Here is a 15,692-nt window from a genome sequence, read left to right as displayed (position 1 = left end):
TTAACATTCAATATCTATTTGGCATAAAAATGAATTACTATGATTTGGATTGAAAATTCAAATTATGAAATGAAAATCAATGTTGACATTAATTTGGAATGGGATGTATTGTAGATAAATAGATTGTATGATAAGTTAAGATAGTGAATTGATTTAAATGATTATTTGTTTTATGAATGGTAATAAATATTGAATAAGTGAATTGAAATATTATATGAATGAGTTACTATATGGTTTAATAAATGTTGAACTCGCCTTTTTTATATGTGATTTGTCATGATAGACAAACTTTACCAAGCTAAGTAGCATGTAGTGTATAATTATAATCGGAGGTAAGTTACTTGATTTTTATACCTGTGAGCTTACTAAGCAATTATAATGCTTACTCCCTTATTTCCTTTTTCCTTGTAGTGTTAACTTGCGAAACGTGTTAGGCGGATCGACAAGAAGCTCACACTATCTCGGTATTGATTCTGTAGTCTTTTGACCATATTAAGGCTTGGTTATGTGTGGCATGTACTTAGGAAATATTAAGTTTGTGCAAATGTTATATCTTGAGTGAGTTTGGCATTTTGAGATTACGTTTATGTAAAAATGCGTATGATGACATTAGTCATGAAGATGGTATCTTGATGAGAAGTTTGACTTGGATATTTACGTACTTTGATTGTGTCTAAATGATATGTGCCGAAACCTTTTTTTTGAAAAAAGCGAGTCGATTTGGATTTTGAAAAATGAAAAAAAAAAATAGGAGTCTCCATCAATTTTTTTTATGAAGTGTGATCGGTTCACCTCGAAAAATAGTTATTTTTATAATGATTTGATTTATTAAAACAACAATTTTGGTCCACGAAATTCAGAAAGATGGGTTCGAGAGTCGGTTACGTATGAGGAAGGATTACCACCCTCGTAACGCCCAAAAATTGGTACCTAGTTGATTAATTAGTGTCCTAATATCGAAAATTTGCAAAGATTTTAAAATACGATCCTTTTATTTAAAAAGGCACTTGTATAAATCAAATTACTTGCTAAGACCCTCTTATTTCAAAGAGATAAAATGTCACACCCAATGAGTTAGGATATGATGTTTCTCATCCTAAAAAATGAGCTTGTCCTTTGATTTTTAAAACTCATGCAGTGAAGTTTAAAAAGGATATTCAATTGTTTAAGTCAGATGAAAAATCGAAGCCCGGTAAGTTAGGGCACAATTTCTCAAAATTCCAAACATAGAATATTGCCTTTATTTTTTTTAAAAAGTCCTCATCTCGAGAGAATAAAATTTCATATCCAATAAGTTAGGACACAACGTATCGAATCTCAAGAATGAGCTTTTTATTTATATGTTTTGATTAAAAAAGGATACTCGATTACTTAGATTCAACGAGGAAAATCGAAACCTAGTAAGTTAGGGAACGATTTCTCGAATTCCAAAAGTACGACATATTGTCTTCGTTTTTTAAAATTTTATATTTTTACAAATATGCAATATTTGAAACACTACATGAATAACATGTTACATTAACGAGTAGCAATAATGTGCAAATACGAATAAAAAAATTATAGTATACACGATGGCAATAGTCACAATGCATGTCACTTTAATGTCGATATCAACAATCAAAGAAGACGAAATAATATATAAAACAATTTAAGGTAAATAATAGAAAGCAATTCAAAGTAAATAATATGCAACGCAAAATAAAAATAACATACAAAGCAAATTAAAATAAATAACCAAGAAGACAATTTTAAAATAATATATAAAAAGTTTAAAATGAATAATATGTAAAAAGAAATTTCAAATGAATAATATAAAAAACAGTTTTCTTTTAAAAAAATAATAAAATGAAATAAAATAAATGATATGTATAAAAACAATTCCAAATAGATAATATCTATGGTTTAAAATAAATAATATGTAAATTCAAAATGGATAATAGTTTAATATAGTTAAAAATGCATAATATGTGAAAAACTTAAAATAAATAATAATAAAACAATTTAAAATAAATAATATAAAAAAAGTTTAAAATAAATAAATAAATAAAATTGCAAAATTAAATTGAAATCAAACAAATTTTGGGACTAAATCGGGACAAAATGAAATTAAAGGTGAAAACTAGGGTAAAATAATGAATAAGGACTAAAATCAAAAGGCGCGAAAAGGCCGAGGACTAAATGAATAAAAAACCAAATCCCTGGACACGTGTCCACTTTCCAGCGCATCAGTAGGTTAGGGACTCAATTGAAAACTGAACAAAATTCTGGTGTCTCTTAAAAAAAGGTGAAAATAAATAAAAAGGGATTAAATTAAAAATAATAGAAATGCGAAAGGGCCAGGGGTGCAAATAACCCATCGAAGCAAAACATGCGGATCCCCCTGGAGCGAGACAGGTCGCGGGTTGCCTGACACAAAATGACGTCGTTTTGGCGTCTGAAGAAATAAGCCAAAATAGCGTCATTTTTGAAGCCCTATTTAAGTCAAAAATTTCCCGAAAAAATCATTTCAGCTTCCTTTTAAAAAAAACACTAAAAAACCTCTCAAAACTCTCTCCCCTCTCTCATCTTTCAAACAAAGCTCCAGCGCCGATCCACAGTGGCTGAAAAGTCAGAAAAAAACCATTTTTTGGCTTTTCGACTCCCTGACCCAAAAAAAACATCGTTTGTCATTTGAAACGACAAACCTCGACCTCCACTACGGCATAAACACCAGGAAAGATAAGATTCGACCTCCCTTTTATTTTATTTTTATTTTCTTTTTAAAATGAAAAATAAAAAAATAGAGAAGAAAAAAAAGAAAAGAAAAAAATAGAAAAAAGAACAAAATAGAAAAAAGAACACCTTTTTTTGAATCTGATATTTCTTTGTATTTGATTTCTCCCCCGTAAAAACCTTACATGAGATTTCTTTGTGGCTTTTTATAACCGAAAAGAAAAAAGAAAAAAAGAAAAAGAAAAGAAAAATACAATGCTCTTTTCTTCGCCTCACTGCCTGCGTGTTTGTTGTGTAGGTACAAGGGGCTGACGTGGTGGCGCACGTAGGAGGAGCGGACGTGGATGATGGCGGCGGCTAGGTTTTTTTTTAATCCTAGGTTTTTTTTCTGAAAATGTTGGGTTTGGGCTTGGGTTTTAGTTGTATTGGCTGTTATTGGTTTTAGGCCATTGTAATTCTGGACTGGGACTTTATTTTTGTTTTGGGTCTTATGTATTCAGTTTTGGGCCCGGGCAAAATGGGTTATTACAATATGCTAGATTATAAGTGCACAGAGATGAGCAATAAGTTTAGGTATGTTTGAAATGATTTGGTAAGTTTGATGCTTAAGTATGAGATTACTTGAATGCTTATTTGGTGCTTAATTAGATGATAGTGAAAGTGTCATTGAATGCTTAATTGTTTGGTATGTATGTGCTCTTTTGGTTGAATTTTAAATTGATGATTGAGGTGCCCATTGTGGCATATTGGTTAGGCACTTAGGATTGTTGATATAAATGATGATTTTGGTCAATTTGAATGCTTTTAAATTGATTGAGATGTGGTTTAAATGATGGCTTGTGGCTTAAGTGTTCGTGGTTGAATACCTTGCTTAAAAATGGCATTTTTTAGGTACACACTGGCTAGCACACAACCGTGTGCCATACATGGGCTCATGGCACGACCGTGTGGTCTATAAAAATTTAAGTGATTTTGGTGAAAATAAGCGTAGAGAGTTACACGGTTTGCTCACACGGTCCTGTGACCCATCCACATGGTCTTGTGGCCTATCTCACATGAGCACGGCTCTTGTACACGGTTTAGTGACACGACCGTGTGGTCCACCACACATGGGCTAAGCTTTTGCACACGGTCAGGGGACACGGCCATGTGACCCCTGTTTGCAGATTTTTACTATCTTTGCATTTTAATTTCAATTTAATCCCTATTTTTTGTCGAGTTGGTTTAAAGTTTTCGTAAGTTCAATATTAATCTGAAATTGATTTAATTGCATGATATACTTATTTAGTTGAGTTTTTTTATCTGTAATTAAATGTAATTGTTTAGTATTTGTTCATAACATCCTATTGCTAGGGTTCGATGACCAAGCCAGGTAAGGGGTGTTACAGTGCTCCTAAAGAGACCCAAGACATAACTAATTATTAAAACTCCAAAAGAGAATCAGACACTTGAAATTGAAGATGAAAGTTATGGAAATATAAAGATCTCAATAAATTATGTTAATACGAGAAAATATGGAATCATAGAAATGAAAAGTTATCGACAACGTTTTTTGCAATGTTGAAATAATAAAAGAAAATAAAGATATTGAATAAAATTGTCGAGAAATATAAACATGGAATAAACTGGTCAAAAATGAAAAGACGCAATTCAAGTTGAATTAAATTTGTCAAGTTATTGAACCAATAATTCAAATGTCTAAAGGTATAAAGCTAGTGTGGTACAAATGAGTAGTTTCGTGAAAACAAAATTAAAAAAATGAATTTTTTTGCTAAGTCCTGACATTGATTATGAAAGGTATAGTATTCTTTTGTGGTGGATGCAATAATATTTAGATATCTTATTAGTTTGGTACTTCATGAAAGATTTGACATGTGTCTTATAGTTGTTGTTACAATCAAATCATTATATAATGAAGTTTATAATCCTTGAAGGATTTAGAATGCTAGATGCATGTAGAAATTCCTGAAAATTTGTTCAATATGTTTGCATAAATATTTATATGAATTGAAATTATTTGAATATGTGTGGTAAATATAACTCAATGAATAGTAGTTGAAGGAAGATTACAAAATGACCTAAAATACTTATATGCAGTTTTATAGAATAATCATTATCAAGGTTTGTTATAATTACTATTGAAACTCCTAAAAAGATCAAAATATATTTTCTCAAAATTTTTCCTCACCTTTGACTTTCAAAAGAATAATGATATAAATATTTAACAAATACATTTAAGTGATCATTTAAAAAGCTAATATTCAAGATTGAAAATATATATATATGAGATATCATGTGATGTTGTCATGAGGAGGAGTAAATACGTGTTGTACTCTTTTTCCCTTAATCGAGATTTTTCCCCATTGAATTTACCTAATAAGGTTTTTAATGAGGCAACATAATATGTATATCATTCAATAACATTTTTGTAATAGGATTTTATTTTAGTAATATTTTAACGAAACACATTATGGAAGAGTATTATGAATATCTTATCATTAAGTAGATGTCCAAATGTAAGATAAGTTTAATATGCTTTAAGACTTTAGTAGAGTTTTATTCCATTTATACTTCTTATATCTATAAATATAGACTTTAGAAAAGCATTGTACAAATTCTCATTCATCAAATAAATATTTGTTCTCTTTTACTCATTTCTTTTACTTTTAGTCTCTCAATTCTTTTAATTCATAACAAAACTTAAATTTTCTAAATTGTTTCTATTATTATTTTTTTTAAATCATAAAAAATATATAAAATTATTAAAAGTACGCCTCCATGTGAATCAAAATATAAGAACTCTAAAGGAAAAAAACTGTAATATTTGGCGACATTCACCATGTCAACTTAATGAGAACAAAGTTAATATCGTCAAGTACTTTCACTAAATTACTAAATTATACAATTGAAGGTTTTAAATTATGGTTTATTTTCTATTAAAGGTTCAATTAAATATTGTTTTTTTATTAAAGCTTCAATTTATTATTGAGGGTTTTTTTAATTATATTAAACCTGTATTGTTATAACAGCTTGTACATTATACTGCAATAGTACATAGCATTGATCATATTCTAAGTAAATAAATTCATTAAGAATCTAAGATAAATTTCAAGATTTTATTAAAAAAGTGATTATTTCTACAATATTATAGAATGGCATCTGAGTAAACATATAAAATGTATAATTAAAATTTCAAATAAAAAGGTTTGAATAAAACAATCATAACTAATATATTTTTAACATTAATACAATCTAACTACAATGGAAATCAAACATTACAACACTATCAGACTAATAACTAAAATACCTCTAAACTTAAACTAAAACTAGAATAAATGTAAAAGAACTCACAAATAGTAAAAACTTTGAACCTTAACTTGATAAAACCTACACTCAAAATAATTCAGTTCAGTATAATCCATCCCATGAAAATCCAATCCAACGTTTGTTAAATATTTAACCTAAAAGCAATGTTTTTTAAATTGAACCAATGGTTGAACCAATTAGACTATTGATTCGTTGATACAATTGGTTCAACCGATTAGATTAAAAATCATTAAAAATTCAAAACATAAACAATCGGATTCAACCAATTTTTTTACTCAATTTAACCAATCCTTACCAATTCTCAAGTCAATTGGTTCAAAGCCTTAGTATACTGGCTCATTCCCGATCCAACTGGCCAGTCCAGTCCGGTCCGGTTCAAATAACATTGCCTAAAAGTGAAAATGGGCGAAACCCCAACTTCACTCCCTCACAAGATCTACACACAGGCAACATCATCAGAAATCGTAAACCTCGCATGAGACTAGATAGGAAGAAAAAAAATAACAAAGGCCTATATCAAACATCCAACTCAGAAAGTTTAAACCAATTAACATTAAACCTAAAAATCTGTAGCAAGAAGTTTAAACCAGGCCTGAGCTGAAAAAAGACCTCGTGCATCACAATGGAGTGAGCACGGATTCAAGCCTATTTTCACTCTATAATCTTTAACAGTTTATCCTTTTGGCTATCGCTTATTCATCTGTAACACATCCCATGGAAGCCGATTGCACATTCTTGATGTACTGAAAATGAAAAACAGAGATGTTCATACACAATCAGAGATGAGATACCTATTACTAACATAGGCAAAATGCAGATCATCATCCTCACCTTATGCAAAGTTCCTCTGTTAACCTTGTAAGGAGGTGGAGTCCATGTTTTTCTTCGCTCATTTAGTTCATCATCCGTCAACTGAACTTTAATGGCCCTCTTCTAAACATCAATGCTGATGGCGTCCCCATTCTGGATTAGACCAATGGGGCCACCCTCCTTTAAAAACAATGCCAATATTAATCATCATATTTCATTATCACACTTTACCCCTTTCACTAGTTTGTTGCCTATGAATAGGGTGAGCTTCATAATCCATAATTTTATTCATTAATTTCATAATTTTAAACTATTTCGGAGCTTCGATTTTGTCCAAGATGCAGGATAAAGCATATTGTTATGCTAAGACAGAAAGAAACACAAGAAGGATCACAAGGACTAAAAATGAACGATGTTAATCTTTCATTAGTGTGCCAAAATTATCATGTAAATCTGTGCATGAGAAATTACTGCACCTTTGCTTCAGGGCAAACATGGCCTACAACGAATCCATGTGAACCTCCGGAAAATCTACCATCAGTGAGCAATGCAACATCCTGCAGTATTCACTTGCAGCATTCAAATCAAATAGCACTTTAAAGGGAACAATATTTACATCAGCAATTAGAAAGATGTAATTCAAGTTGAAAAGACACTAAAAAGAGGTAAGTCTCGGGACTGCTCAAACACCAAGGCTTATGCTTCCATTAACCATAGAATTGGGATTTTGAATCTTTTTTTCCCTTTTCGGTGAAAAGTGTATAGAATAGCATCTTTATAGATCTTTAACAAAAAATACGACATTGGTGGCAAATCACTTGGACTTAATACCACAATACCTTTCCAAGCCCTGCTCCCATTATTGCACTAGTTGGTGTCAACATTTCAGGCATGCCTGGGCCCCCCTTGGGTCCCTCCCCTCTAATGACTACTACTTTTCCCTGGAAATTTACGAGCAGAAACAACAATAAATGTTTAAAAAATGCAAATGGATATAAAAGGAATGCAAAATGAAACTCACATTCTTGACTAAAATGTACTCAACAAGGTTTATCCTAGAGAATATCATAAGAAACAATTTGGCAAAAATTATAGATATCAAATCAAGCAGATAACACGGTACAAACTCTCAGCATTCAGCAACTAGAATGAAGCAGCTACTATTTATCTGAAACAAAATTCAAGTAATACAATTTCTCACGGTCCATCGTTAACAAAAAACACAGGGCCACCACTTTACTAAGCACTTATAGAATTAAAAGCATCCTACGATGCTAGACACATGTACCTTAAAACTCATAGGATTCTCTGAGATAGCAGCTAGCATAGCTTCCTCTCCTTCAAAGACAAGTGCAGGACCTACAGAACAATTTTTGCAATCATTGTTATGAAGACAATATATTTTTAATTATTAAAAAGTCTCACATAACATAATAATGAACATAAAGCACAAAACTTCAAAATAGAAAGAAAGGGTAAAAGAGACACCAGAGAAATATAGTCCTTCTTTTCCTGTAATTTTTGCTACAGAACCCTCTGGTGCAAGATTCCCTCTTAATATTTGGATGTGCCCCGTTTTCTTGATAGGATTTGACACCGCTCTTAGGATATCCTTGAAAGCAAATTTGAGACTAATCAGACTAGCTGTATTTCATGGCATCTAAAAATTTCAATAGGGAACAAATTATTTTTGGGGAGTAAGAAAGACATCAGCACCAACCTGCCCTTCGGGTAAACAAGGATAACTTTTTGCATTTTCTGCCAATGTCCTCCCAGTCACTAGAGAGCAAAAAAAACCAAATATTAAGAATATAGAAAAATAAAGCTCTAAAATGATCATAAATGAATAAATGCTAATGGAACCCAAATTGACATACCAGTCATGCAATCCCCATCTAGATACCCAAACTCCAAAAGATAACGAATAACAGCAGGTGTTCCTCCAATCTATCAAAACATGATATTTTTTTATCCCTCATTAGTTGAAAGGATATAGAATATATATAGAGGAGGCTATTAATGTCATCGCTCATAAGCTATACAGGAAAAATACTACTTGAAGGAATTGAATGACAGCAAATAGCATTCAGTTAATTTACCTTATGCATATCTTCCATGACATATTTCCCACTGGGCTTCAGATCAGCCAGAAATGGAACTTCATCACTAACCTTCTGAAAATCATCAAGAGTCAACTCAAGACCAACAGACCTGGCATGAATGTTTCCAGGAGTTATCTCCACAAGTTTCCTATAATTTGATATATCCAAGGGATGTTTGGCACATTTTCTCACCTAGCTATAGCAATTAAATGCAACACGGCATTGGTTGACCCACCTAGGGCCATGACAATAACCATTGCATTATGTAAAGATTTGTGGGTGATAATGTCTCGGGGTTTTAAATCCATTTTCAACAATTTGAGCAAATACTTTCCAGCCAAACGACATTCATCCAATTTCAATGGGTCTTCAGCAGGTATTGAAGAGCTTTTCAGGAACGAGAAGAAAAAGGTTAAGAGAAAAGGCAGAAATACCAAAATCTCAATCCAAATAATCCTGGGAGAGCATATTTCTACCTGTAAGGAAGAGACATTCCCATAGCTTCAATTGCTGAAGCCATTGTATTTGCAGTATACATTCCCCCACAGGCCCCAGCTCCAGGGCATGAGTTACGGACAACATTCATTCTCTGCTCATCACTTATTGATCCACTAACATACTCTCCATAACACTATGAGGCCAATCAGAAAGAAAATAAAAAACAGTTACAAGATTACCGAATTTTCCAAAATTTGTTTTTATTTTCTGATAAATGCATGTCATAGAAGTTAATCTTCACATATTACCATATGGTAGACTACATAATAAAATTGCTAGATCTTGGCAAACTTCAAAACAGTCCGTCAGTCCTTATTTTAATCCTCAAAGGGCATATAAATGGGAAAAAGATAATGAAAATCAAAAGCAAACTTTGTCACTCAAAGGTGAATACTACTTCAGTTCAGGTAGGGGTTGAAACTGAATCCAAAAGAAATGTACCAAGAAATAGCCCCCAAAGTTTGTGTGCCAACACCAGACACAAATCAATTGAACTAACAATCTATTCCACCTAAATATTCTGTCAATCCTTCACTTCTCAAGAAGATTCTAGGGAGATAGCAAATAGGAAAATATCACATTGCTCATAAGTCAACCAGAAAAAGTAAACTTCTCCCCTTTAGATAGAATGAGTATAAATTCCAAAAGCTTGCAAAGGAAGAGATTAATGCAAAAGACAAACTCCAAAGAGCATCAGCCATTATAAAATGAAATACAAAAAGGTTGGCAGTTAAATTTGTCTGCCACACAACCTTGAGGTTCTTGATCATAAGCATACACAGAAGATCATACTTTAATCTTATGATTGTAAACTTTCATATTTTATTCCTCACAGAAATAGCCCATATACTTGCCAAAAATGATCATAGTTGAGGAAATTTTTATAGTATATTTTTATCTAAGTGTAATGTTCTTAACAAAAGATTGTAGTATCAGCATAATTTGTCAAGTTCCTTGCTCTACTTTCAGAAATTTTCTTGTATTTGTCACACAAACTTTTATTGTCCTAAAAGCAAAGAATTAACAGACACCAAGCGTCTGAAAAAGGTAAATTCTTGAGCATAGAAATAACAAAACCAAAGAAAAAATTCAGCTAAGATGAAGATATAATAAGAAGCAATCAACTGTCATAACAAAATTCATATAGCATATCACTGTGCATACCTGGAAGGCAGATACTATATCATATGTATTGCCTTGAAAATGACCAGGCTGCAAAAGAACAAGTACAATAAATAAATAAAGGCCTTTTGAAAATTGACGAACTATAACTATTTAAATTTGCAGCAATGTTACCTGAACTTCAATGAAATACACTATAGTATGTTAAATGGCTATATGATGTATAATGAACAATGGAAGGGAGAAGCAGAGCAACAGATTGCAATAAACCTCATTTCTGACATGCAATCGTACAAGGACATAATATATTTCGGCATAACATATTTGCCAGCATATCTACACGTTATTCCACGCCCAGTCAATTTAGCCATTTGTTCGTTGTTGGATGCATTGATAAGAAATGTAATGAACACGTAATGTTTACGGGAAAGTACAAAAGAATACAGCATTTATGACTCATGAGAATGAGTGCTTTCCACTTTGAAACCAATCCTTATAGCCTTGTTGTATTTGATAGGTTCTGAATGTTAGATTTTTTTAAAACAGTGGCAGTGATTTTCTGAATAAAACTTACAACAGTGTTCTAAGAGCAAAACTAATAAAATATCAAGACTAAATGAGCCATTTGCAATGAAAGAAGGAGAGTAGCCCATTTATGACACTTGAACTAGACAAAGCAAAGAAGAAAACCTTGATAGTTCCACCATAAACCATAAGACTTGGCCGATTGAGCCTCCCCATTGCAATAAGTGTACCTGGCATCTAAAGAACTAGCTAGCATTAGATTAATAGAATGCACAATTGAGAAAGCAAACCTATATCAGACCATAGTTTATGATTGTTGAACTATAATGAACCACAACTGCATTAACACATAAACTACTTCTATAGCTCTACAAAAGTCCAAACAATCAGAGCCCATGGGAAAATGTCTAAAAATTAAATTAATTTGATCACTTCAAATCAATTTTATTTTTTCAATCAAACCAGATAAAGAACACTCTTGAGTTAAATGCAGTTTACATCCTTTTCTTTCCTCTTCTCTTTCTCACAATTAAAAGCGACAAGCATATAACTAAATCACATTTACCTTTTCTTTTTTTTTTCCTTTCATAGTAAGGCAAGTTCATATATAGCGTCAAAATCAGGAAAAGTAAAACACAAAATGCTTACAAAAGTATTAAAAAGAAAAGGAGAAGCAAAGTTAGAAATAAAGAGCTTACATTTTTATCACAACCGGGAATAGAGATATTGCCATCATACCACTGAGCACCCATAACCGTTTCAATACTATCAGCAATCAGATCCCTTGACTGCAAACTGAAGCTCATTCCCCTCGTCCCCATCGAAATCGCATCGCTTACTCCGACCGTATTGAATCTAAACCCAACCATCCCAGCGTCCTCAACACCCCGTTTCACCTTGTCCGACAGCTTCAACAAATGCATGTTGCACGGGTTCCCCTCGTACCACACCGACGAAATCCCCACTTGGGGTTTCGACATGTCGTCTTCTGATAATCCTACCCCGTATAGCATCGCCTGGGACCCGCCTTGTGACTTCGGTTCCGTTACTCTTGAGCTATATTTGTTGAGTTTTACTGTGGGTGGAGAGGGAGGGTCGGGTGTTACGGCTGCTTGGGATTGTGCCGTTATAAGAAGACATCGGCGGCGGTTTGGAGGAGGGGTCAGTGGTTTATTCGTGGGGATTACAGTGGTGCGTAAGGTTAGAATAGTGGCTTGCATGGCGGCGGGGGATGGGTTTAAGGTAGGGGATAAAAAAAAGCTGACTACACTTTACTTAGTTGCTTGTAAGGAATGACTGCTAGACACAGGTACCATGCACTGATACACATGCTTATTTAAAGTTACAGGACAAGAACAAATCTTCGTGTGGGTCCCAAAAAGATGAGTTTAGATTAAGGTATAGAGCACGGTGGCGCGTGGTACAGAGTAGAGGGACTAACCGGCGGAGGGAGTGGAAATAAGGGTGGCTTTAGAGAGGAGTGAGAGGGCAATGCGTTTATTTTATTTATTGCATAAAAAAGTTTATGGGTAAATGGAAGACGAAGAGGAGAGCCGGTCAAAACTGTGGTTGGTAATGTGCGCGTGTGTGTGTCGTTTTTCTGTTGTTATCTTCTGAAAGATAGCCACAAAATAAGGTAAGCGGATAATGATTCTATATTTCATTTTTATCTATACCAGTTTTATGGCAGTTTTTTTTAAATAAATACTTATTTATAAATATATCATACTGGGACATAAGTTCTGTGTGAGGAAGCTACATTTTCGGTCAACTAATAATAATGGGAACACTAATGATAAATCATATTTCCCTTAAATTGCAGCGTATTTTAAACCATTGAATCGTGGTTGGCTTTATTTCAAAATTATTAGCTGATTGTCGACTTTGCTATGCTTTCTCATACCGCATTTAATGTAGGTAGGGCATATTCACGCAACATTCACTGATCCATTGAGATTTCTTTTCAGTCATTTACTTATTGTTTTCGTGAATCTTTAAATAAAGAATTTTCCTAGGGTAAATTAATTACCGTAAGTGGATTGGTGTTCATGAGTTGACAATTGCGCCTAATGATTTGCTTCAAATCTAGGTATGGTTCGATTGGAGTGTTGGAACTTCGGGTCATAACGACCTAGAAAATAAAAAAAAATAAACAAAAATTAAATATTGTATCTATAGGTTTTAATGTTCTTACTAATCTTATTAATTGTAAAAAATATATATATTCAAGATTTATTGTCGAACCCTCCCCGGCAATGGTGTCAACAACTTGACCGCCTATCATTTATAGTAAAATATAACACCAAAAAATATATAAGAATTTAGAACAGCAATGTCTGCAAGTGCACGAGTCAATTTGTAATATAGTTTAGTTACAACGAAACACTTGAAAGTATTCTGAGGATCGTACCCAATGGAGGATAGCATAAATTATGAAAATTTTCTTACAATAATAAGTCTAAGTAGTAGTAAATAATTCTTATATTCCGACAAACCATAAAATAGATTAATGAGATAAAAATAAATAACTAAAATAATTAAATATGAAAAATAAACAAATGAATTAAATCAATAAATCAATCAGGAAGATTAACTCGCTTTAGGGTTTGTAACTATCTTTAGATTAGGGTTTTAGGGTGGATTAGCTATTGATTAACTAATTATTACCTCCCGACCTCTAACTAATTAATCGATTGGTTGATACTCGCTTATCTCTTGACCTTATTTTCTCAACCAGAATAAACTACAATTTACTCAGCTTGGCTTATCTCCCAACCTCGTCTAACCTATGATAACTTCCTATGGTTGTCAAGCCTAGTGGTTTAAGAACACGTAATCTATACCAACTAATCCTCTCGAGAAACCCTAAATCCTCTGTTAATCACATCCCCATCCACTCATTAATCTCCCATAAGGGATTAGCCATTCATGTTATTCATAATCTGAAAAATAATTAAATATGAAAAATAAACAAATGAATTAAATCAATAAATCAATCAGGAAGATTAACTCGCTTTAGGGTTTGTAATTATCTTTAGATTAGGGTTTTAGGGTGGATTAGCTATTGATTAACCAATTATTACCTCCCGACCTCTAACTAATTAATCGATCGGTTGATACTCGCTTATCTCTTGACCTTATTTTCTCAACCAGAATAAACTACAATTTACTCAGTTTGGCTTATCTCCCAACCTCGTCTAACCTATGATAACTTCCTATGGTTGTCAAGCCTAGTGGTTTAAGAACACGTAATCTATACCAACTAATCCTCTCGAGAAACCCTAAATCCTCTGTTAATCACATCCCCATCCACTCATTAATCTCCCATAAGGGATTAGCCATTCATGTTATTCATAATCTCAATCTCAATTGAATAAATCAAGTGAAGAGCACGATTGAATCGAAAGAGAAACAAGATTAGAATAATCATGGATTGATATCGAATGGAGAATGGAGTAGCAAATTGATTGATTGGAATAATGAAATATGTGGAGTGCAAATAGAAGAAATAAATTGAAATACTTTAATAAAATAAATAAACTCTTAGGGTCCGTTTGTTTACATGTAAAAGGTTTTACGGAAAATATTTTCTGCATTTTCCTGTGTTTGTTTCACAGAAAATAGCTTGGTCAACAGAAAATGACTTACAGGTCAACGAAAAATAAGCCTTTTTTCTTGTAAAATGACTTACTCTTTTGAAAAGCGTAAGTCATTTTCCGGAAAAAAACTCCTTAATAGATAATTTTACTTTTATATAAAAATTAACTTAAATCAAGTTTAATATTATTATATTGATAATAAATTTTATTTTTATTTTTAAAAATATTTAAAATATTTAAAATATTAATATAAAATATTATATTTTTTAATATTATTAAACATACGTATTTAATTTTTATATTTAGTCATATAATAAATTATTAATATAATTTATTATTTTTAATAAATTATTTAATATTTAAATTTTATTTTAATAGTAAATTTTAAAAATAATAATTTTAAATAATATTATTCACATATTATTGAAAATATCAATATTAATATTTTAATACTAAATATTTATTACAATTATAGATATATTAATAATAAATGTTTTGTAGTATAAATGTTAAAATATGTCATAAGTCTATATACTCTTCACAAATTTGCAATTTAGTTTTTGTACTTTTATTTTCAAGAATTTAGTCCCTGTACTTTCCAGATTTAAAAATCAAGTCCAACTATTGACATTGTTGATTTTTTTTGTCAATTTTGTTAAAGTCAAATTTTTAAATAAAAAATACTCAGTTGGTAGTCATGTAACTAAAAAATAATCGTTGCAATGAACCTAAATTTAACAAAATATTTTTAATATATGTAAAAACAATGTAAAATATAAAATTATAGATATAAAATAAACTCAATTAAACAATGAAAAAATAAAAAAAATCTCAAATGTATGTTTGTTTAATTGAAAATGACTTTTATGAAATATTTTTAAAGAACCTGCGAAACAAAAGAAAATATTTTACACAGATTCATCCAAACACCAGAAAATATTAGCTTTTCTAGAAAAGTAAGTCATTTTCCAGAAATCATTTTTCGGAAGCCATTTTC

General features: G+C 31.8%; 1 protein-coding gene across 1 annotated transcript; it reads right to left on the bottom strand.

Annotated features, from left to right (window-relative positions):
• Window positions 1-6,296: 6,296 nt before the first annotated feature.
• Window positions 6,297-12,655, bottom strand: LOC107914890 (dihydroxy-acid dehydratase, chloroplastic). Its single transcript, XM_016843942.2, has 14 exons — window positions 11,795-12,655; window positions 11,262-11,333; window positions 10,614-10,661; window positions 9,428-9,582; window positions 9,144-9,338; window positions 8,949-9,060; window positions 8,727-8,796; window positions 8,570-8,628; window positions 8,338-8,461; window positions 8,138-8,208; window positions 7,689-7,790; window positions 7,326-7,406; window positions 6,871-7,029; window positions 6,297-6,782 (listed from the first exon to the last, which is right to left on the bottom strand). Exons 1-13 carry the CDS (start codon window positions 12,314-12,316, stop codon window positions 6,973-6,975), a joined length of 1,668 nt encoding a protein of 555 aa, XP_016699431.1. The 5' UTR covers window positions 12,317-12,655; the 3' UTR covers window positions 6,297-6,782; window positions 6,871-6,972.
• Window positions 12,656-15,692: the final 3,037 nt, after the last annotated feature.

This window comes from Gossypium hirsutum, chromosome D10, assembly GCF_007990345.1.
Source record: "Gossypium hirsutum isolate 1008001.06 chromosome D10, Gossypium_hirsutum_v2.1, whole genome shotgun sequence".
NCBI lineage: Eukaryota > Viridiplantae > Streptophyta > Magnoliopsida > Malvales > Malvaceae > Gossypium > Gossypium hirsutum.
Note: the sequence above shows the minus strand (reverse complement) of the source record. Positions and strands in the feature narration are given on the sequence as shown.